Source organism: Mesocricetus auratus, unplaced genomic scaffold (genome assembly GCF_017639785.1).
Source record: "Mesocricetus auratus isolate SY011 unplaced genomic scaffold, BCM_Maur_2.0 Super-Scaffold_4256, whole genome shotgun sequence".
In the NCBI taxonomy this organism is placed as follows: domain Eukaryota; kingdom Metazoa; phylum Chordata; class Mammalia; order Rodentia; family Cricetidae; genus Mesocricetus; species Mesocricetus auratus.
In genome coordinates this window covers 26964836-26986858 of record NW_024429182.1, presented here as the reverse complement: position 1 = coordinate 26986858, position 22023 = coordinate 26964836, and the positions used below count along the sequence as shown (strand labels likewise).

At 37.2% G+C, this 22023-nt stretch overlaps 1 protein-coding gene across 1 annotated transcript in view; it reads left to right on the top strand.

Moving 5' to 3' along the window:
• Lipk (lipase family member K) overlaps positions 1 to 20014 on the top strand; it is a 52089-nt gene extending 32075 nt beyond the window's left edge. Inside the window, exons 9-11 of the mRNA XM_040745353.1 lie at positions 4729 to 4800; positions 8295 to 8536; positions 19851 to 20014. Coding sequence (XP_040601287.1) covers positions 4729 to 4800; positions 8295 to 8534 — 312 coding nt within the window. The 3' untranslated portion in view covers positions 8535 to 8536; positions 19851 to 20014. The remainder of the gene's footprint in view (positions 1 to 4728; positions 4801 to 8294; positions 8537 to 19850) is intronic.
• The last annotated feature ends 2009 nt before the right edge of the window (positions 20015 to 22023 follow it).

The following is a 22023-nucleotide window of genomic DNA, read 5'->3' as shown; positions in this document are numbered from 1 at the left end:
TAACTTTAGTGCAACTGTATGTAAAATGATACAACCTATTCCAGAAATACCTGTTCATCATCCAGTTAGCCCTTGGGACATTTCAGGGTGCAGAAAGGATGTTTTATTCTGAACAAAGAGAATGTTAGGGAGGAATTAAAATAGACAAAGAGTCTATGGGTTTGCCCACAGTTACAATTTTGTTTAATAAGATTGCCCAACATCCAGTAAGCTCAGAGATAAATCAAGTTCAATTAAGTTGTACAAGTTTCTGAGCCAAGATATGAGTGTATGCTCATTAGTACTTTGTGTAATTTTGCCTGTATTGCTCATCAGTCACTGCAGCCCCATCCTTTTAAAAGAATTGAACAAAAGAAGATTTAATCCCATCTACCTGTGTATGAGAGCAATTGAGTTAGTGGGAGAGAGTAATTTGCATTTTAGCATGTATTCTCTTATCTCTTAACTTACTTTAAAGACAAAAATGAGAATCTGTTACAGATAGTAAGAAAAACACTGAAGGTTTCTGGAAAGGTTGGAAGTTTTCCTTCTGGGTAGGTAGACTTCGTGTTTCTATGAATAAAGGCTGCTCAAGCATGGGACTCACTACTGATGAAAACAAGGGTGGAACCTATAAAGCTCCTGGTCTCCCAGAAAATATAAATTCACATTTATAGTTCTTGAGCACTTACTGTGTGTCCTTCTTGCTCTTCATGTATTACTTCTTTCATCTCACTGATTCACATGAAATTTTTTCAGTGAAGATACTCAAATTCCCATTCTATAAATGTTACAGATGATGCCTTATACATCTACAGTTAAACTCTATCTTTTAGCAGAAATGAGGGAACGATTAGGGATGCAACATTTGTTCATAATATAGACAGACAACTAAGGCAAAGATGCTGCTGCTTATCTAACTATAGTACTGCTTGTATTTCTCTAATCCGGCACTTAACACTCAAAAAGCTTTACAATCTGAATCAGGATAGATTGGGGATTTTCAGACTAGGCATGCTCAATTTATAAAATCCATGAAAATATTCCAAAATAAAAAAATAATTCTTAAAACTCTGTGATGAGAGACGTCATTCTGTAAATATGTCTCTCTTATTGGTTGATGAATAAAGCAGAGTTGACCAATAGAGAAACAAGATAGGTGGGACTATAAATCAAGGACGAGTCTGGGAAATGTAATCAAGAGGAGAGAGTTGCCATGTGATCTCAGAAAGAGAGGACATGTCAGGATGGCGTCCTTGGAAAGATAAGTCCTTATAGAAATATATATTAGTAGTCAGACTTAAGACAGAACTAGCCAATGAGAAGCCCTGGACATTGGCCAACAGCATTGTAACTAGTAGAGTCTCTGTGTGACATTTGGGACTTACGAGGCTCTGGGACCAAGCTGGCAGGAAGAATGCAAGTTACATATGGCATCTGGACTTGGGGCATAAATATCACTTAACAAAATCTTAAAAAGGGATTTTTGAAAACACAAAACACAGGGAAGCACAGCTTCTTGGTACCAGCATGCTAGAGACAAGCAGAGACTTACATAGCCAGTACTGGTGGTAAACTTATGCCCGCCATCTTGGAAAGACACCAGTTAAAACAGCATGGCTTTGATTTTAGCAATGCTGTTTAACAGATAACTGATTACATGACCTGAAAAACATAAATATTCACAGTAAAGTCAGATTCAGACAAAGTAAAACCTCTAAGAGGTTTATAGTGAGTTTAAAAATATGTGTAGGCTTGGGAGAGAAAAGAAACAGGATAATGACTGGGTGTGGTGGCACAAGCCTTTAATCCCAGCACTAAATAGCAGAATCAGACAGATTTCCACAGAGAAACCCTGTAACAGAGGAGAAATAAATAAACAAAAGTCAAAGAAATAGAGTAATAAAAAAGCCACATAAAGATGAAAAGAACAAAGAGGGTCTGGATATTGTATGCTATTGTGTTGTCTTTGTATTCTTTAATTGCTGTAGGCAGATTTCTGTGTTTTGTCATGATCCCCATAGTATGCACAATGCCTCCAACGAGCAGGAAGCAGTTTGGAATAAACCACGCCCAAATTCCCAAATATTGTTTATAAATTCTTGTTTTCATTTAAATGGGTTTATTATAAATAGTTAATGATCTAAACCAATCTCTTTTTAAAGGTAGAAGGGAGATTATGGTATAGAAATGAATACTTTGTAATGATATGGATTTTCATTTATTGATACAAATTTAAGGTCAATTTTGCAATATGTGTATTTCTCCTCTTGCTTAAGTATTGTGTTTATACTGATCTTTTAAAATGCAATGCATAATTAAATACAGATTGTATATAGTCACCTATAATAGTCAGAACTTACAGTTAGGTTAGTTAGGTATTTTTAGATATACAAAGATATTTTTGAGATAAATAAATATTCTTCAAACCTTTCAAAGACTTTAAGAAAATGGCATTTAAATGATTTAGGGGTTTTCATGATAGTGAGACACAACTACTCCTGGCACACCAATTACGTCTGACAGGAAGATGGGCATCGAAGAAACTCATTATGGAGTTTGCTTTCAACATGGCAAGATTAGCCATTTGGGCAAAAAACTGCTCATGCCTAGACTGTTTGACTGTTGCTGTATAAACTGGACTTGCAAAACCCACAGGAAAGTGACTGTTAAACTTACAAATGGACAATCCTACAATGTTCATGCTTCATGGAAGAGTCTGCCAGACATTATGCAGAATATAGAAAAATTACTGACAAACTGCCAATGCAAATGGACAGTTTAAAATTTCCTGCTTTGCTGAGAAGTCTGCCAGACACACTGTAGCCTATGGGCTGAAGATGAATGCCCCAACATTACAGATGAACTTCAGGTGACTGTCCAGGTAGTGAGATGTCTCTGTCAATACTAGTGTTGATATTTTATCCTTCTGTGGTCTTTGATGGAGTTGAAGATAGATAGTTATAATTATAGTTTTCCTTAGTTATGATAAAAGGTAAGTTACATGTAAGGTTTTAAACTCACAAAGATAGGATAGATGATATTTTCTTTAAATCTTGCTAAGTGTAATGAACTAAATATTGTATTTGTAGTTCTTCCTTAATAACTGCCTTGATATATATTTTACTTTGTTAAAGTTAAAACCTTTCTTTTTATTTAGACAGAAAAGAGGAGATGATGGGAGATTTCATTCTGTAAATATGTCTCTCTTATTGATTCATGATTAAAACACTGTTGGCCAATAGGGAAGCAAGATAGGTGAGACTAGGAATCGAGGAGGATTCTGGGAAATGTAGTCGAGCGGAGAGTCATCATGAGATCCCAGGAGGAAAGGGTGCAAGAAGTCTGGAGTCCTCAGAAAGATAAGTACATATATATATACATATGTATATGTATATATATTAGTAATTATGGGCTAATAATTAAGTCAGAACTAGCCATTAAGAAACCATAACAAATGACCAACAGCTTCATAATTAATATTGCATCCTGCATGTTCATTTGGGACCAGGCTGGCAGGAAGAATGCATGTTACAACTCTGAAATCAAGAGCACAGCTGGACTCAATAGTTTCAAACAAAACATACTTGATTTGTAGTGACACTGGTGGAAGGCCCTCTGTTGCACATTGCCAGGAGCTAAATGCTTTATACAGATCTTCCTACTAAATCTCACAGTCCAGTTGGAAGAATACTGTCATCATTCACACCTCACAAATATCTTGCCCTGCATAGCAGATTGAGTCATCACTCAAGCCTGCATATAAAACAAGCTTATTAGATACTAGACTCCAGATTCTAAATAATATGCTCTGGGGACTCTCACTGCTTAAACTGTGTGGAATTTGAATGTATCACACACATATTTTGACTTCTATAATATTTTATGTATTTCATAACATTATATATGATAGATCATCATATATTTAAATATATAATTATAAATAATACAATGTCTATAATATATGATATGCAGTATCATGTAATGTTATGGAAGTAAACAATTTAAATGGATTAAAACTATGAGTGGATAAAAATATAAGTTATAAGCTAAGGGAAGAGAAATTCTCACTATTTCAGGATAATTTAGTACTTGATATAAATCTGGAGTATCTGCCTCCTTAGTTCAGCAAGGGTGGCAGGTGGCAAATAACAGAGTCAAGCAAACTGTAAGTGTCTGAATACTTCTACTCATATATTTGAAGCCTAAATACCGATGTGTAACACTAGTCATCACTACTATTTCCAGCACTCAGTCCATAATTTTTATAGCATAGTATGACACATGGCTTGGTCCTGCACTGAAGCAACAAGCAGTCCACATTTGCTGAAATTTTTCCAAAAGATGACAAAAGTGTTTAATAATAGGGAATGAATTTATAATAGCATAAGAGCACTTGCTGGGGGATAGCAAAGAACCTAGTTGTTTAATAACAGCCATAGTCATTTTTAGTGTTAGAAATGTGTGATCAAAGCTTCTATAAACATGGAGATATAAATTCCTGAAATCCATTGCATAGTGTAACATTTGAAAGCATTGTTATCTGCATGTTTTCATTCAAAAGATACGGTGTGGGTTACAAAGGATATATCAGTTCTATAAAGGAGTATCTGTTTTCATTATTGATCAGTGTTCTAATGAGTAGGCATATTACCAATCTTCTTTGTGTATTTCTTGTTCATTAATTTTACATGTACATTGTTTACTTGTGTTATTTTAATGTGTTTTTTACCTTTTTTTTAATCTTAGACTGTCAATTCTGGTCAACTCCAAGCTTTTGACTGGGGCACTGCTAACCAGAACATGATGCATTTCAATCAGGTAGATAACACTGATGCTAATCATGGCCAGTGCCATGCTGCAATGAGCCAGTGAGAACGGCCTCTACTCAAGTATTTAAGTACTAACTACTCCACACTTGCTACAAGGGGCATTGCTTATTGCTGTTAACACATGATGCTTCCTGGGGTTTACTGTGGGCTGAGCTGTTGTTTCTAGTCCTCACAGTGGTCACTTGGGCTAAAAATGCCCTCATTTTCCTAGAAGCTCAAGGAAGTTAATGGCAAAATAACTAGAATATGACCCAAGGATTTCTGTATCTAAATTTATTTCTCCTTTTTTCCACTACTCATTCCATCACTGGAAAAACAAGCAAACAGGAACTCTCAATATTTCACTGACACTGTTTTAAAGATATAATTAGAAAACATGACCCCATTTCTAAAGTATGTCTTCACCTAATAAGACTAGCATTGCTTTAATAGTCCTTAAGGATGTCTTTTATTGCTTGAAAAACTCCCAATCTATGAGTCATTTAAGGTACACCAATCAGAAGTTGTCATCTTTAGAGAGAACTGATACTATCTAATGTATAATGGAATTCTAAGGTATCTCTTTACATCATCTATGAAAATTAATATTCTACACTAAAAACAGTATATGCTGTTGGTCACTGGAACTTTTTCCAACTATGTTGGGATAACCAATCATTGTTTGACTTCCTGATGGCAGACTGAGAGAAAACATAAAAGCACAGAACATTGTCAATAAGTTTTTAAAAACTGCAAAGAATAAATAGTATAGAGAAAACTTATATTTTCAATGTTTTGAAAAATCTGGTTGTCTTCCCAAATCGCTATACTTGAATGTGCTTGGACTTGGGTGCAGGGACAAGTACCAAACATATCCTGTCAAGCTGCCATGTTTCTCTTTTGATGACTACCTTTCTACTTCCAGCAAGAGTTTGTGGTTCTTCAGGAAGAGCATTTTAGATGCTGTTCGCACTTTATGAGATAGGAGACTTGGATGAAAGTGGGGTCAAAGCTATTACATTTACAAATGGGATAAAAATCATATGCCTATGGTGACAGAGGTTAGGATGTGGATACTTTGCTTGAAACTTTTGGCGGAAACTCAAACCGAAGATGAACTATGCCTGAGGCCAGCCTGGTCTACAGAGTGAGTTTTAGGATAGCCTAGACTGTTTCACAGAGAAAACCTGTCTCTAAAACAAAATGAAGTGTGCATATTTAAGAGGCAGTAGCATTTAGTCACAATTATATTGAATGGCACCATAAATTATATGGGTGTAATTATTGACATAAATCACTAGTGATCCTTCTTTGCTAAGGAAGTATAATTTCTAAATGAATACATGTAAATCTCAACTGTCAGGCTAAAAATAAACTAAAAAGTCCTGGCAAAAGTTACTAGATCCCATTTAAAGCTGAATGTTAATATTCATTTCTGATTTTCTGTCTTCTCAATGTCTGCTTTCTTAGCAGAGTAATCATTTCTCTGGAGTAAAGGCATCCGGATGAAGGAACTGTGGGTTTGACTTTGTTTCTGAATGCTTCCCTGTGTCTGTTGATGCCTTCACATTTCCTTGTTGTTTTTTTGTTGTTGTTGCTGTTGTTTGTATTTTCTCAATATTCATTGTGTTCTATCTTTGCAGTTAAATATTTGTACTTTGTACCCTGCTCCTAAGGAAACCAAAGTCAGGAAAATCCGTTCCCACTCTTCCTAGTTTGACTATACATTTGGGATACTGTAACAGGCTTTCTGGAACACCCTTCCCCTTGCACATTAGACACTGACAATCTACACTCACTTCCTTCTCTGTCTTTTATGTTGCTTTCTCATAACTACTAATTTTCTTTTACCACATTCTAAGAAACACTCCCCAACACTACTAGGTGAAAGGGGTGATATACTTTTAATATTTAAGAGTTCAGACTCCCAGACACCAGCCCATCAACTGAAAGTAATCCTCAACCTGACTACAGCAGTGAGCTCTGTTTGAGTACCACATTTGGAAGAGAACTTGAGATGCACATTCATCTTGCCATGGTCCTCCCCAAGCAGAATTCTGTAGGTATAATTTTTAAAAAAGCTTTCATGGGTCCTTGTGGTCTTCACCTTTGTCCCTGTTGCCTCAGTTCTGGGAGTATTACATCCATAGTAAAGTTGCCATCAGGGATAGATTGTCATGAGGATTCTTTTCCTGGCTTGAAGATGTCTGTCTTCTTGATGTGAAACCAAGTGGTCTTAGGGTATATTCCTGTAAATGAAAGGATGGAGAGACAGGGGGGAGAGATTTTTGTAGACTTAGATACTCATGCTTGGAACATCATTTATCTGTAGTTATGTTCACTTTAGAGGTTAGTGATTCAACTTTTGAATTTAAGTAGAACAAATTTCATTCTACCGTGTGGATAATCAGAAACTATTTAAAGTAGTGAATTACTCATTTGCAGGTACCAGAACCTAAGTCCCTTTTAGGTTAAAAAGAAAGAAGAAAAGAAATGAGACTGGCTCCCTGAAGCATCATCAGGTCTTCTCCTACCTGTCTTCCCAGCCTACTCTCACTTTTGCTCAGAGACTCCTATTTCCATTCATTGGCTTTTTCCACTCACATGGTGACTTTACTTCACACAGCTCTAGCCATTTTACAACCAAAGGAAAAGACATATTTTCTCCACAGCTAAAGAGCAAGGAGCCAGAAAATCTTCTGGCCTAGTTTTAGACTTGTATACAGATGCTACTGAGTTCCTGTAGTGGGTCTTCTGGCCACAGAAGGACCAACTGAGGTACTTGGTCATTTAGACCAATGGGTGACCTAGATCATTAAAAAGAGTAATGTATAAGGGAAAGCTTGCTGGGTATTTAGCCCTATACCACACTGTTTCTATGTACCAATAAATCCCTTGAAACATATTTCAAGTGTTTGCTTTCATATGTTGGTATAAATGTTCCCTGAAAAACCTACTGATGCACAAGTGTCAAAAAAGCCACTGAGCCCAGATTTCTGCTTATGAGACAGATGTTTATCTTGTCTGGCAATTATTGAAAAGGACATACTATCGGGCTAGTCTCTATGGGAAAGAGAAGCTCTTTCTTTTTAGAGAAATGCTCTCCCTCAAGTACCTTTCCTTATCTACCCCAAAGTGCAAGTCAGAAGTGTGAAGGTTGTTCTTTGTTTTCCCAACATATTATTGTATGAACATGCTTTCTTTGATTTTTGTCTATGATGGTGGGACTTTCTTCACCTGTATGCTTCTGTACTCATAACAGGCCTGTAAGCAAACAAGACAGGCAATCATGTACTACAATCTCTGAAATTCTAGAGCATACCTTTCTTATTTTTAGTTGTTATTCTAATATATTTTTTCATGGCAGTGGAAAACTGATTAGCAGAGTATTTTCATGTTTATATATCATTAAGTTAAACAGATTAGGATTGAAATGTTAGCTCAATATTTAATGATTTTATTCATTTCTTTAATGTAGTTCTCTCTCTTTCTCACTTCATTTAGCTTACACCTCCTGTGTACAACATCACTAAGATGCAAGTCCCAACAGCAATGTGGAGTGGAGGACAGGATGTTGTGGCAGATGCCAAGGACACTGAAAATCTGCTCCCTAAAGTCACCAACCTTATCTACTACAAGGAGATTCCACACTACAATCACTTAGATTTTTACCTTGGAGAGGATGCTCCCTGGGAAGTTTACCATGACCTAATTAGAATGTTGGAAGAATATTCACAAAATTAAAGGTACACTCTTTATGCAAGCAGGTAAATGTCTTTCAGTATTAACAAGGCAGGTTGACCCTATGGTGACACTTCAATAGTTATCAACTTGTATTCTCCTCTTCTTTTGTGAGAGGAAGGACTGAGTGTTCTTAGAGAGAGACTCATGTTTGAAACATCATTTAATCTTAATTATGCTCACATTGGAGGCTACTGATTCTACCTTTTGAATTTAAGGAAAACAAAAGTAATTCTACTGCATGAATAATCAGAAACTATTCACAGTAGTCGTTTATTCATTTGCAAGTGGCATTCATTAAAGTAGCATCAGCAGTGCTGCAAAGTTGATAGATGCCATAACCCCTGGTTATGTTATTCTATTTGGCAAAGGTGATGGAATGCCATTACCTCATTACATTATAAGACATAGCATTCTGTTCAAGCAGTCTAAAACAAGAATTATTTTTGTTGGCTTGAGACAAGCAGAAGTTCATTGTCAGGAATGGGCATTCGAGGTGGTCTCTCCACTATTGCTTAGCTTGCCAATTGGTGTCATCCCTTTAGATCACTAGAGGTCACCCTGGTGCCTGATCTGTCTTCTAACCTATGATTTCCTCTTCCCCCTATTCTACCCCCCCCCCACCAACCTTCCTGTTCCCCCATGACCTACTCTCTCTTCCTCCTCTCCCCCTCTCTTCTTCCCAACTCCCACCCCCCCCCCCGCCGTCGTCCCATCTCTTCAGAGGATCTTGCCTCCTTCCTCTTCTCTTGGGTACTATGCATATCTTTTAGGTCTGTTTCCCAGACTCTCTATCAGTGGAAGTGCAGACTGGCACTATCCTGATCCATGTCTAAAATCCATATATGAGTGAGTACACACCATGTTTGTCTTTTTGCGACTGGGTTACCTCACTCAGGATGGTTTCTTCCAGTGCTATCTATTTACCTGAGAATTTCAAGATTCCATTGTTTTTTTTTTCTGCTGAGTAATACTCCATTGTGTAAATGTACCACATTTTCTCTATCCACTGTTCAGTTGAGGGGCATGTAGGTTGCTTCCAGGTTCTGGCTATTACAAATAATGCTGCTATGATTGTTGTATGAATTTGCCTCATTTGGATATATGCCTAAGAGTGGAATTGCTGGCCTGGAAGGGCTGATGTCTTTCCTGAAGCTGGGCTCGCCGGAGTTTGGGGCCTGGAAGGGCTGATGTCTTTCCTATGTAGGCAGGTCTTCTGGATGCCAGGAGCGGCCCCAGAAGATCTAGGGGATAGGTGTTGGGCAGGGGATGGGGAGTGTCCCCGCTGGAGATCCAAGCTCTCCCAAAGCTGGGCTCGCCTTATGTAATCTTTACACATTAGAAAGTACAGGTTTGGCTCCAAAAGATCAAGGTATCTGAGGTGCTCCCAACACCATTTGTGCATCCTTTTTAACACATTCAGCTAGTCTGTATCTTTTACTCGGGAGATTATATTGGGGAAAATCATGGAACAATATGATTTTTTTCTTGTTGTTTTGTTGAGTTTTTTCTAATTGTTTTGAATATTCTTTTCTTTTTCTTTCCATCTCCTCACATTCATCTTCGTAGTTTGATGGCTAACTGTATTGATAGCATTTGAATATTTTCTGTATTTCATTTGTGCAATATCCTTCCTAATAGTGTTTTTCCTTTCCCTTGCTTTTATAACAGCTGTTATACTTCTTCTGTTTGTTGATTTATGGCTCCCTTAATGGCTTCTCCAGTAGTTATAAATTCCCCTAGTGCATGCTTTTCTTGGAATGTCTTTACTTCTTTACTTCAAAAGGATAACTTCACTGGCCATAGCAATGTTGGCTGATAGTTATTTTCTCGAGTACTCAACATGTCATCTCATGCCCTGCTTGCCTTTATATTTTCTACTGAGCAATGTCTGGTAGGTAAATGGGTTCACTTTTAAATTTGCGTTGGCACTTATCCCTCGTAGAGTTTTAAATTCTTTCTTTATTATGTTCTTTTGGCTTTTTATTATATTTCATTCTGGGATTCATTTCTGGCCATGTCAATTTGAGGCTCTAAATTCCTTCTACACATGTAAACCCATTTCTTTCCTTCTCTATTTGGGGCATTTTCTGCTATCTTTTATTTTTTCATTCAATAGTCTTTATGTGCTCTCAGATTTTATTTCTGCTGATAATACAGGTCTTTAAATAGCATCTCAAAGATGTGGAGTGATTTCTACATTCATTCCTATTTGTTCTCTGTATTTCTGTCTGAATATCATTGTTTAAGAAGCCTATTTTCACATCCTAACATTTGTTATGCTAACATATAGTCTGTTATTCAGGCATTTAATTGATTTTCTTTTTGTTGTGTTTTGTTTTGTATTAGGATGGGGTCTCACTTGATTTCATACTTGCAATCTTCCTGCTTCAGGAACCCAAGTGCAGGGAGCACAGGCATTAACCACTACACCCAGTTCAACTGATTTTTTTTTTGATTCGGTGTTTTCATTTCCTATATTTCTGATTGATTCTTCCCCCAAAACTCTATCCTCATACTGAATATTTAATGCATATAGTTTGTTTACTCCCTTGTTTTATTTAATTGCTTACTTCTAGTCCCTTGCATTTCACTGAGTTTTTTTAAATCATCACTTAATTCCTTTTTGAGAATTTCATAAACTTCGACACTGTGGGATCTATTTTTACAAACCTATGAACTTTGAGAAATGTCAAAGTTTATTTTTCCATATCTCACACTCCTGTGTTAATTTTTGTGTGTCTGTTACTGTGGGTATCTCTACTGTTTTTTGGGAAGTGGCTTCTCCTGGTACTTTGCCTTGGAATATTTCCAGAACCACAGAATTATTAATCTTTGCCACTTTATTGTTGCGATGGATGACTCTGGGCATTGTGAGTACAGTTCCATTGTTAGAAAGACCCTCTCTCTCTCTCTCTCTCTCTCTCTCTCTCTCTCTCTCTCTCTGCAGTTCTCACAGAGAGAACACTAGCAATATGAGTCAGTGTGGTACAGACAGAAGAGTTATCAGGGCCACTTTTTGTACTTACTCATAAAATGAGAATGTTGGCTGCTACCCAATAATGAGGATTTCCATGAACATGACTGAGATTAGCTTTGTTACTTAAGAAGGTTCCTGATACTGACTGTTCCAGTCATGAGACTGGGTGTGAAACATTTGCTTTCTGGTTAGACAGTGGTCTAGGTCCAGATGCTTCACAGGGACAGGTGCAGCCAGAATCACAGCCCTACCCTATGCCCTGACTTCACACTCAGTCTTGTCAGTAGTGTATGTTAAAGCAAGGTGTGGTATCAGAAAAAGAATGTGTATTTCCCTCTGCTGTTAGTGTGTGTGTGTGTGTGTGTGTGTGTGTGTGTGTGTGTGTGTGTATCCTTTCTGTCTGTCTGCCTGTCTAGAGGCATGACTTCAGATCCCCCAAGCCCTGCTGCTAGCACTCATGTTAGACCAATGGCTGGAGTCTTTCTTTTCCTTGGTGATTAAGCTTAAAGGTCTGTCTCAGCATTGAGTTGGTCTTGCCATGGCAGTGGTGGGGAGTTACCTCAATGAAGAATACTCAAATGTATGAAGCCCTGAGTTATAGTCTTAGAACCATACACACCAACAATAAAAACTAGCAGTAGAAAAATCAGAGCAACAAAAGTAACAGAAAAACTTAAAATCAATGGTAATCCACTCAACCATGCTGCCCATGCTGTCTAAGTCAAGCAAAGTTACTCTTTGTGTGTTCTGTTATGCATGCCGGAGGCAGGAGGATGTCTGAACATTCCTAATCTCTCTTTCAGTCGTGGTCTCACTGGGTATTGTGAAAAACACATCACAACAGAATGTTATTAAATTGTTCTCAACTGGGATACTTACAAAAATAAAGAATAAAACCAAGCTAAAGGGATACACGCAGCACCAAGTAGAGTTATTTAAAATTTCTTAGACAGAACATCTTAGAAGTGGAATAAAAATATATTCAAGAGGTTTGTTCAAGACCTTCATGGAGTATCTCAGAGGCAGAGATATTACTATAGCCACAAAGTTCTATGCTTCAAAAAAGGACAAGAGGAACTCCACAACCCAGTGACCTCAGTCATGGTGCCCTTAGCCCTGTCAATCAAGCAAAACCAAATGTGGCTGGACACACCCCCAGCCACAGTGAACAAGCTCCCTAATCTCATGGAGATAGTATCTTCTCCACTGCACAAACAACACTGCTGTATACCATGTAGCACTGTCACCATGTAGTTACTGTTTGTGTCAAAGTAACTCCACCAAGACAAGTGAGCAAAGTCTCTCTTACAGAGTGGCATCTCACTTGAAACTGTGCAGTGAAAATGGTGAAGGATTCCAGAAGATGGGGCTATTCTGGGGTTCCTGGACCTCCAGAATAGTCTTGATCCACACAGTAAGTCCCTTCACACTACAGCCCTCAGATACTGCATCTGGGAAATGAGTTGGGAGACGCAAATAATTCCTCCTCCTAAGTCAGATGCCAGGCTTCTTACCTATTTAGAAAATAACCCTGGACTTTGCCAGACTCCATGGCAACAGAATTTGTGGGACTTTCAGCTTCATTGCCACTAGGAGAAACTCTGCCTCCAGCAGTAGGGCTGGCCTGTTACTGCTAAGATACTTTGTGGCCTTCATTCTCTTGTCTCTGGATTTTATCAAGTTTACACATTTCTGCTTTTGTTTTATTTGGAATGAGATTCTTTTATCAGCATGTATTCATTGTCCATACTCAGGAGCTTCAAAAAGAAAGTTACAACTATACAATAAGGTGCTTATCCCTGTGGAAACTGTTTTAAAAAAGAAAAACACACATGAATTAGGTACCTATATAAAATCTAGGATCCACAAATGAGGGAAATGTTGTAATATTTACCTTTCTAGTTTTGTCTCATTTTACTTAATTTGATCTCTGCATCCAACTTCCTTCAAACAACATAATTTCATTATTCTTTATGGCTGAAAAAAACTCCATGTGTGCATAATCTGTTATCCATTTTTTAGCCAATCACCTGTTTAAAGACACCCAGGCTGACTGTATAATATGACTACTGTGAATATTGCTGCAATCAATGTCGTTATATAAGTATTCATGAGGTGTATTAAAGCCATATATATCCAGGAATGATATATTATATCAGATCGTATGGCACTTTTTATTATTTTGCTGAGTGGCTTCCATGCTTCTTTCCACACTAAACTACCTAGATGGTTTTTGCATTAGTACCAGCAATGTATAAAGAAAACTTTACCATCACATTCCACATAATTTACTGTTACTTATTTTTGTTTTGTTTTAATGATAGCTGTTGTGACTGATGAGATACAGAATCTCAATTTAGTCTTAATATGTGTTTCCCTGATTGCATTTCTCTAATGATGATTTATTTTATGTGGTTTTGAGTCATTTGACTTGTCTTTTGAGAATTATCTATTCATTTCATAAGTGTCTTTATTGGTTGGATTGTTTGGTTCCTTGTTTAGTATTTTGAGCTCTCCACATATTTAGAAGCTAATGATTTTTACACATTTATCTAGCAAAGTTTTTTCGTCCATTCTGTAGGTTGTTTCTTAACTTCATCAATGGTCTCTTCTGCTGTGCATAAGCTTTTTATTTATTTATTTTTTTGTTTGTTTTTTATGAGACAGGGTTTCTCTGTATTGTTTTGGAGGCTGTCGGTCCAGCCTGGCCTCGAACTCACAGAGATCCGCCTGCCTCTGCCTCCTGAGTGCTGGGATTAAATGCGTGAGCCACCACCGCCCGGCGAGCTTTTTAAATTTCATTCAACCTAATTGTCAATTCTTGCAATTATTTTCAAAGAGTACTTGTATATACGTATATTCTAAACTTGTCCCTGCATTTTCCTCTGCAAGTCTAAGTTTCATATCTTATATGAAGGTCTTCCATACAGTTTGAATTGATGTTTGCACAAGGTAGAGGATGTACATCTAACTTTATTCTTCTACATGTGTATACCGAGTTTTCTCAACAACCTTCTTTGGAGAGGCCTTTTTTTTTCTTCAGTGCTAGTTTTTGTCTTCTTTGTCAAAATCAACTGACTACAATGACATCATATGTCCCATTTAATTGTATGTCTATTCTGGTGCCAGTGCTGTGGTGCTTTTGTTAGTATAGCTCTGTAGAATAACTTGAAATTGGGTGTGGTGATAACTCCAGCATTGCTATTTTCCCTCAGAATTGCATTAGCTTTTGTGAATATTTTGTATTTCCATATAAATTTTAGAAATTTTCCATTTCTATAAATAATGTCATTGAAATTTTGATGAAAATTTCATTGAATCTGTAGATCACTTTGGGTAACATTGACACTTTTAGAGTGTTATTAGCATGGGAGGTCATTCCATACTTCAGTGTCTTCTTCAATTATGTTTTTCAGTGCAAAATCTTCATTGAAAAAGTCTTTCACTTCTTTGGTTGAGCTTAGCTTTGTTTTATATTTTGAGGCTATTGGGGTGATTGTTTTCCTGACTTTTTTGTCACAATGTCAATTACTGCTAGTTTGTAAAAGTATTGATTGTTGTACTTTGTATTGTATATATCGAATTGTATGGTGATACTATTGCATGGCTATTTTGTATTCTCTTCATTGATAAATGTGTTCAGCACTCCTAAGTTTTCTGGTACCACTTTTAGGATTTTTTGTGAATAGAATTATTCTGTCTGAATGTAAGGATATTTTGATTTCTTCCTTTCCTATTTTGGTTCCTATGAATCCCTTCTTTTGTTTTGTTGGTTTAGCTATAGCTTCATGCACTGTTTTTAATAGAAGTATGCAAATTGAACACCTTTACCTCATTGTTGATTTGTGAAAATAATTTGTTTTCTCTCACTTAATATAATATTGACTATAGGTTTGCCATCTATAGTCTTTGCTATGTTCAAGTGTATTCATTCTATACTTAATTTGAAGTTATTATCATGAAGGATTATGAGACTTAGTCAAAGACCCTTTCAATATATATACATACATATATTGAAATCTATTGATTCCTTGCTTCCTAGATCCCTGGTATGAAGTCAATTTGATCATGTTTATTTTGTCATTTTGCTTCAATTCTGTTTATTTTATGAACATTTTCATCTACTGAACAAAAAAAGATTCTCTGTTGAGGGTTGAAAGATGCACTAATAAATATGGATATAAAAATAAATCATTAGAAGTCAGTTTAGTATCATGTCTATTTAGCAGAATAACGAGAGTAGGTTCTCCCCTAGGGCCTGTGATTTATCTAACCACAGGTTCTTGGCCTTATAATGGTGTCTGATATAGGTTTCATCTTATAAAGCAGGACTTAAATCCAATCAGAAAGTAGTTGGTTACTCCAGTAATGTTTGTGCCACTGTTGCATTAATTGGCTTATTCTGACAGTTTAGTTGTTATTGTAGCTCACAGGATTTATACATGGATAAGACTGATGATTATTTTTCTCTTCTGTTATTGTACATGTCATCTTCTGGAACCATGAAAGCTACACCATAGACACAAAGCTTCCAGGTTAATACCAACATGATTTCTCCATGTTCCATGACTCAAGGATGTTCTGTCTTCAGCAGTAGGTTCTCACCACAATGTTTTGGATAGTAACCAAGAACAATGGAAATAGCCTTTAGTATTTCATGTTATTTGGGGCCCCACTGATCAACAACACCAAAATGAGTAACCCACTTCTGTAACTGGGCTTTCTAGTTGATGATCTATGGTGTGTAGAAGGAACATTGTTTACCCTGTTATTGGATAAGTTCATGTAAACTCTTTTTATGTGTGTATATTTATGTACATATATATGCGTATGTATGTATTTTAGGAAGAGTCTACAGAACTAGTTTTCCATGTGACTTTCTCAAAGGCATATAGAGTTAACATTCTGTTCTCTATGCTGCCATTCTTTCTTCCATCTGACTCAAACATTCCTGTTCTATTATTCCCCATTCCTCCTTCACTTTTGCTTCATTCCCTCTCCCTTGAGATGCCCCAGTCAATTCCCCTACTATTTTACTGATCTCCATGGGTACTTAAATTTAAATACAACAACCCAGTTTCAGAGCTAGCATCCACATAAAGGAGAAGGCATGCAACATTTGTGCTTCTGTACCAGGATTGATTGTTTCTAGGTACTTCCATTACCTTAAATTTTCATAATTTTGTTTTTCTGAGGCACTGAATTATATTTCATTGTGTATGAATACCATATTTGCATTATTCATCAGTTGATGGGCACCTAGTCTATTTATATTTCCTGGACATGGTGAACAGAGTACAAATGCATATGGATTAGCAAGAATTCCCAAGTAGGACATTGGGTGCTTAGGTAATATATCCAGGAGTGGTATAGCTGGATCATATGGCAGATATGATTCTAGATATTTTTAAATATCTCCAAACTGATTTCCATAGTAGCTAAACCAGTTTTCACTCCCATCAACAATGAATAAGTGTTCCTCTTTCCCAACATCAGTACTACCATTTTTTTTGTCTTTTTAATCTTAGTCATTCTGACTGGAATAAGATGAAATCTCAAAGTAATTTTAATTTGCATTTCCCTAATGACTAAGGATACTAAATATATGTTTAATGGTTCTCAGCCACTTGTAGTTCTTTTATGAGAACTCTGTTCAGTTCCAATTTTTAATTTTTTTCTTGGTATTCAATTGTTTTAGTATGACAGATACCAACCCTGTGTTACAGGTATAGCTAGTACATGATTCGCCCACATTCTTAGACTACCTCTTCATTCAAATACAGGTATATTTTGCTATACAAAATTACTTCTTAGTTTCATGAGTTCCATTTGTCAATTTTTTTGTTTGAATGCCTGACTAAAATGATTTTGTTAAAAAAAATCCTTTCCTGCAACTATAATTTGAAGCATATACTTTTTCTCCATCAGATTCAGGGTACTGTTAAGGCTTACATTGAAGTCCTTGATCGATTTGGATTTAAGTTTTGTGCAAGGTCAGAGATAAGGCTCCAGATTCATCCTTCTGCATGTAGCTATCCAGTTCCATCAGCACAGCTGGCTCTCCAATGTGTATTGTTGGCCTTTTTCTCCAATTTTGAGTGCTGTTGGCATGTGAACTAAGCTCTCAATTATATTTAATTGAGGTAATTTATGTGCTTTTATGTCAGTACCATGCTGTTTTTATCAGTGGAACTCTGTAATATGACTTGAAACTGGGATGATATTGCCAACCCTGTCTTTATTGTTTAGGGTTGTTTTTAGCTATTCTGGGTCTTTTGTGTTTCCTTGTAAAATTTTAGCCAGGGGTCCCTTCCTGGAGTACGAGAGCGCAAGACACAACATTTTGAGGAGTGAGGGATGGAGTGATAGCAGAAGGTCAGGAGTTTCTATTTGGAAGAGGGATCTTTCATCTATTATTATTTTTCCTTTTTTTCTTTCTTTCTTTTGTTTATTTTATGATTGTTTTGCCTACATGTGTGTCCATGTATCACATTTGTGCCTGGTACCCTCAGAGTCAGAAGAGGGTACCAGTTCCTGCTGGGGCTAGAGTTACAGATAGCTGTGAGACTGAGACACATAGGGGTGCTGGGAATTGAATGGGGTCTTCCATAAGAGCACCAGGTACTCTTTACTGCTGAGCCAATTCTCAAGCCCATTCTTTTATTTTTGGCTTCTCCATTTTATAAAATTTCTTCCCGACCTATCCTTATACTATAGAACTCTGGTGCTCTGCCATAGTCATCTACTTCAAAGGGTAGTCACATCCTTGTGGACTCAGCTTTATGTCACGGAGGAAGAGGCAAAAGCTGGCCTTTCACTCTGGTGTCCTGACTGATTACTGAAGCGGGCTTGTAGTCTTAAGTATTTTCACCTAAGTTTCTCATCCTAAGCAGGGATTTGCCCACAAAGTATATTAAGCCAAATAAATCTTAATTAAATAAATTTTATGTTACATTTATCAATCAAGTAGGATTTTGCAAAGATTTCTTTCTATTTCTGTGTGTGAGAGAGTGCATGTGTCGTATGTATGTGAGTCAGTGGAGGCACAGGAAGACTGTGTCAGACCTCCAGGAGCTGGAATTTTAGGCAGCTAATGACCTAGCTGATGTAGGTCTCTGGAACCAAAATTGTGTCCTCTGGAATAGCAGCAAGCACTTTTGACCACAGACATTTCTCAGGTCCCTCAAGTAAGATGATTCTATTTCCATTGCTGTATCTTAAGAAAATTATTATTTGATTAATAATTTATTGTCAAGCTGGCCTTGGTGGCACATGCCAGCAATCCTAACATTTGAGAGACTGGAGCAGAAGGGTGACTATAAGCTTGAGGCTATGCGGTGAGTGGAAGCCATCTGGGGCCATATAGTAAAATTCTGTCTTGATGTAAAACCCAAAAATATGTTCAATTGGTGTTCCATGGCACATTATCATCACTGCTACCAATCATATCGACTTAATGCTTTAAAGATGATTTTAAATTATATGGTCAGAGATATGCTATCCAGAATCTTCTGGAAGAGAAAAAAATGTACCATTTGGCCAGTTTTCAATTCTAACATGATCCTCCCTTGTGAAGGGCTTGGGGAGTCAGACACCTCCTTAATTGTGTTGTATATTTATAATCTCGCCCAGGCACTAACACAACTCCTGAAAGTTATGCTATTAATATTTAAAACTTTTAGAGTGTCACTGGAGAGATATATGGAGTGAAATACGTAAAGCACAGGGTTTGCCTTTATTCTTTGCATTAAGTCCAAAAACTGATCAAGAGTTCAAGAAATGGTAATAAAACTAATATTGCTTAACATTTGATGGTCCAAATACATGATTATATCATTTAAATTTAATGTGTAGGAACTGGCATCAAATATAGTTCTGGAACCAAAACTCATGTGAATCCACAGCCCAGGCTTGCATTATCTCTCCATAGGAGCAAGCCAGAAAACACTGTCTTAAGGAAAGAAGCACAGAACACTTGGTTGTTAGAAAACCTTGGAGAATCAGGACAGTGAGCAAGAGCAGAAAGTGGGATAGATTCAAAGCCAACAGAAATACTCTGACCAAATGTCATAAGAGGTAGAGAGAAAGGGTGTGGTCAAACTGGAAACAGAGGCTGGGAAAGGAATGGGTATTGCCAAGACAGATACACACAAAAAACACAACATACATATGTAAAGTAAGATACCCAAATTCTGAATCAAACCAAGTTGGCAGGGAGCAAGTCCAGGTCTGAGTCAAGCCATGTTTGCAGGGAGCAAGTCCAGGTCTGCCAGTTTGGTTGCTATTCATCTGATGGGTCTGTCAACAGGAAAATCATGATAGTTTTTCTACCATCACAGCACCTAAGATAAAGCAGTCATCTTCCCTCAAGCCTGTGTGGCTGGCTTCTGCATCAGTGGAAAAGAATCAACCTCAGCGAAAGACTTCCTCACTGCTATGCAGAGCAAAATCTTCAGTTTTCAGAGATCATATCTTGTACAATAAAGCTGTTGCCTTATCCTCACACCTAATGCTCCTTATCTGTACCTAGACATTGTCACACTCTTCAAAATCGTGTTTGTTCTGTCCAATTCCAATGTGTCAGTTTTTGTTTTATTGTATGATTTTATGAGAGACAGGAAAGGAGTAGATCTGGATTGGAGGGGTGGCATGGGGGAGGACTAGCTGGAGTAGAGGGAGGAGAAGGCATAACCAGGATATATTATGTAAGGAGAAAACTCCATTTTCAACAAGAGTAAAAATATGAAACATGTACATTATAAGTATAAATTTTGATGGGATTTAAGAAATTTAAACATTTACATAATAGCCTTTCCAGACAAGATGAATACTTTTATCACAATAAAGAAAAGAGAGAAAAGAAGGAAGGAAGGAAGGAAGGAAGGAAGGAAGGAAGGAAGGAAGGAAGGAAGAAATTAAGAAAGAAATAAATTCTGCTCCCAGCACAACCCTTCTCATGTTGGTTCCAACTATCAGAGCCACCACCAACATGGTGTCAAGCAGACACACTTGAAACAACACAATGAACTGATCTCTGTGGGGCCTTCCTCTTGAAATCACTGCAGCTTCTGCAAATAATGGCAGAGATTATACCGGGGAAGATGTTCCTGCTCCTATACTGTCTTCTGACCCTTTCAAAGTGATTTCAGAGGCATAATTACATTTTCATTTTATTAGTTACAAAGTAAAGAACTCATTAGATGAACATGTTTTTACATAAACAATGAAAGTCCTAAAATCAGTTCCACTTTTTATTACTGTTTGACCCTGGAAAACAATGTTAGTTTTTACACAATAAAGACATCCACTTTTGCCTATGACATAAACTGTCATGAGGATAAAAAATGAATATGAAGTATACATACATATGCACACAAACACTTAACCATGAGCTCTACAGTAAAATAAACCTGAGTTCTGTCACCACTATATTTACATTCATAAACAAATTATTTAATAATTCTAATTCACCTTTTCCAGTCTGTAAGATAAGGGTAATATTAGCATCCCTATTTTTTGATTACATGTGAAGAGATTAAATATACAGAAAGTTATGAATTCAAAGATGCCTCAGCTGGGCGGTGGTGGCGCACGCCTTTAATCCTAGCACTCGGGAGGCAGAGGCAGGCGGATCTCTGTGAGTTCGAGGCCAGGCTGGACCGACAGCCTCCAAAACAATACAGACAAACCCTGTCTCGTAAAATCAAAAAAAAAAAAAAAAAAAAAGAAGATGCCTCACTGGCAGCTGACCTAGACAAGGGGAACTCATGGACCCCAGACCGGTGACTGAGAGGCCAGCATGGGACTGATCCAGACCCCCTGAATCTGGGTGTCAGTGAGGAGGCCTAGGTAACCTTTGGGACTTCAGATAGTAGATCAGCATTTATCCCTGACATACAAATGGACTTTGGGAGCCCATTCCACATGGAGGGATGCTCTATCAGCCTGGACACTTGGGGGAGGGCCTAGGCTCTGCCTGGGATGATAGGACAGATTTTGAAAAATCCTCATGGAAGGCCTTATCCTCCCTGGAGATGGGGGGGTGGGGGGCATGCGAGGAGAAAGGGAGGGAGAGGGATCTGGGAGTAATATGTGTAAAAAGTTAAATAAAATTTAAAAATGATGTGAAAACTGAAAAAAATACTGAAGATGCCTCACTGTAGGGACCAGTACTCTTGTGCAGCCATGATGGTATCCTGATTCTTATGATGCAATTTTTGACCATAGAATATTATTATAATTCAAACAATTATTCCATTTAATGAGTAGACTCTAATATTTTATCCAGGACTATTTTATCTATTGGAGGAAGAAGGAAAGTCAGGTGACTAGACACAAGACATTAATATTTATAAAGTTCCTACTATATGTTAAATTTCATACAAGACACACATTGCCACATTTGATCCTTACCAAAGTTAGGTTTTGATAATTTGGATAAGAAAAATCTAAATACCAAAAATAATTAAGAAAAGTATTCAAAATCAAAGAACAGCAAGTTCATTGGTCTAG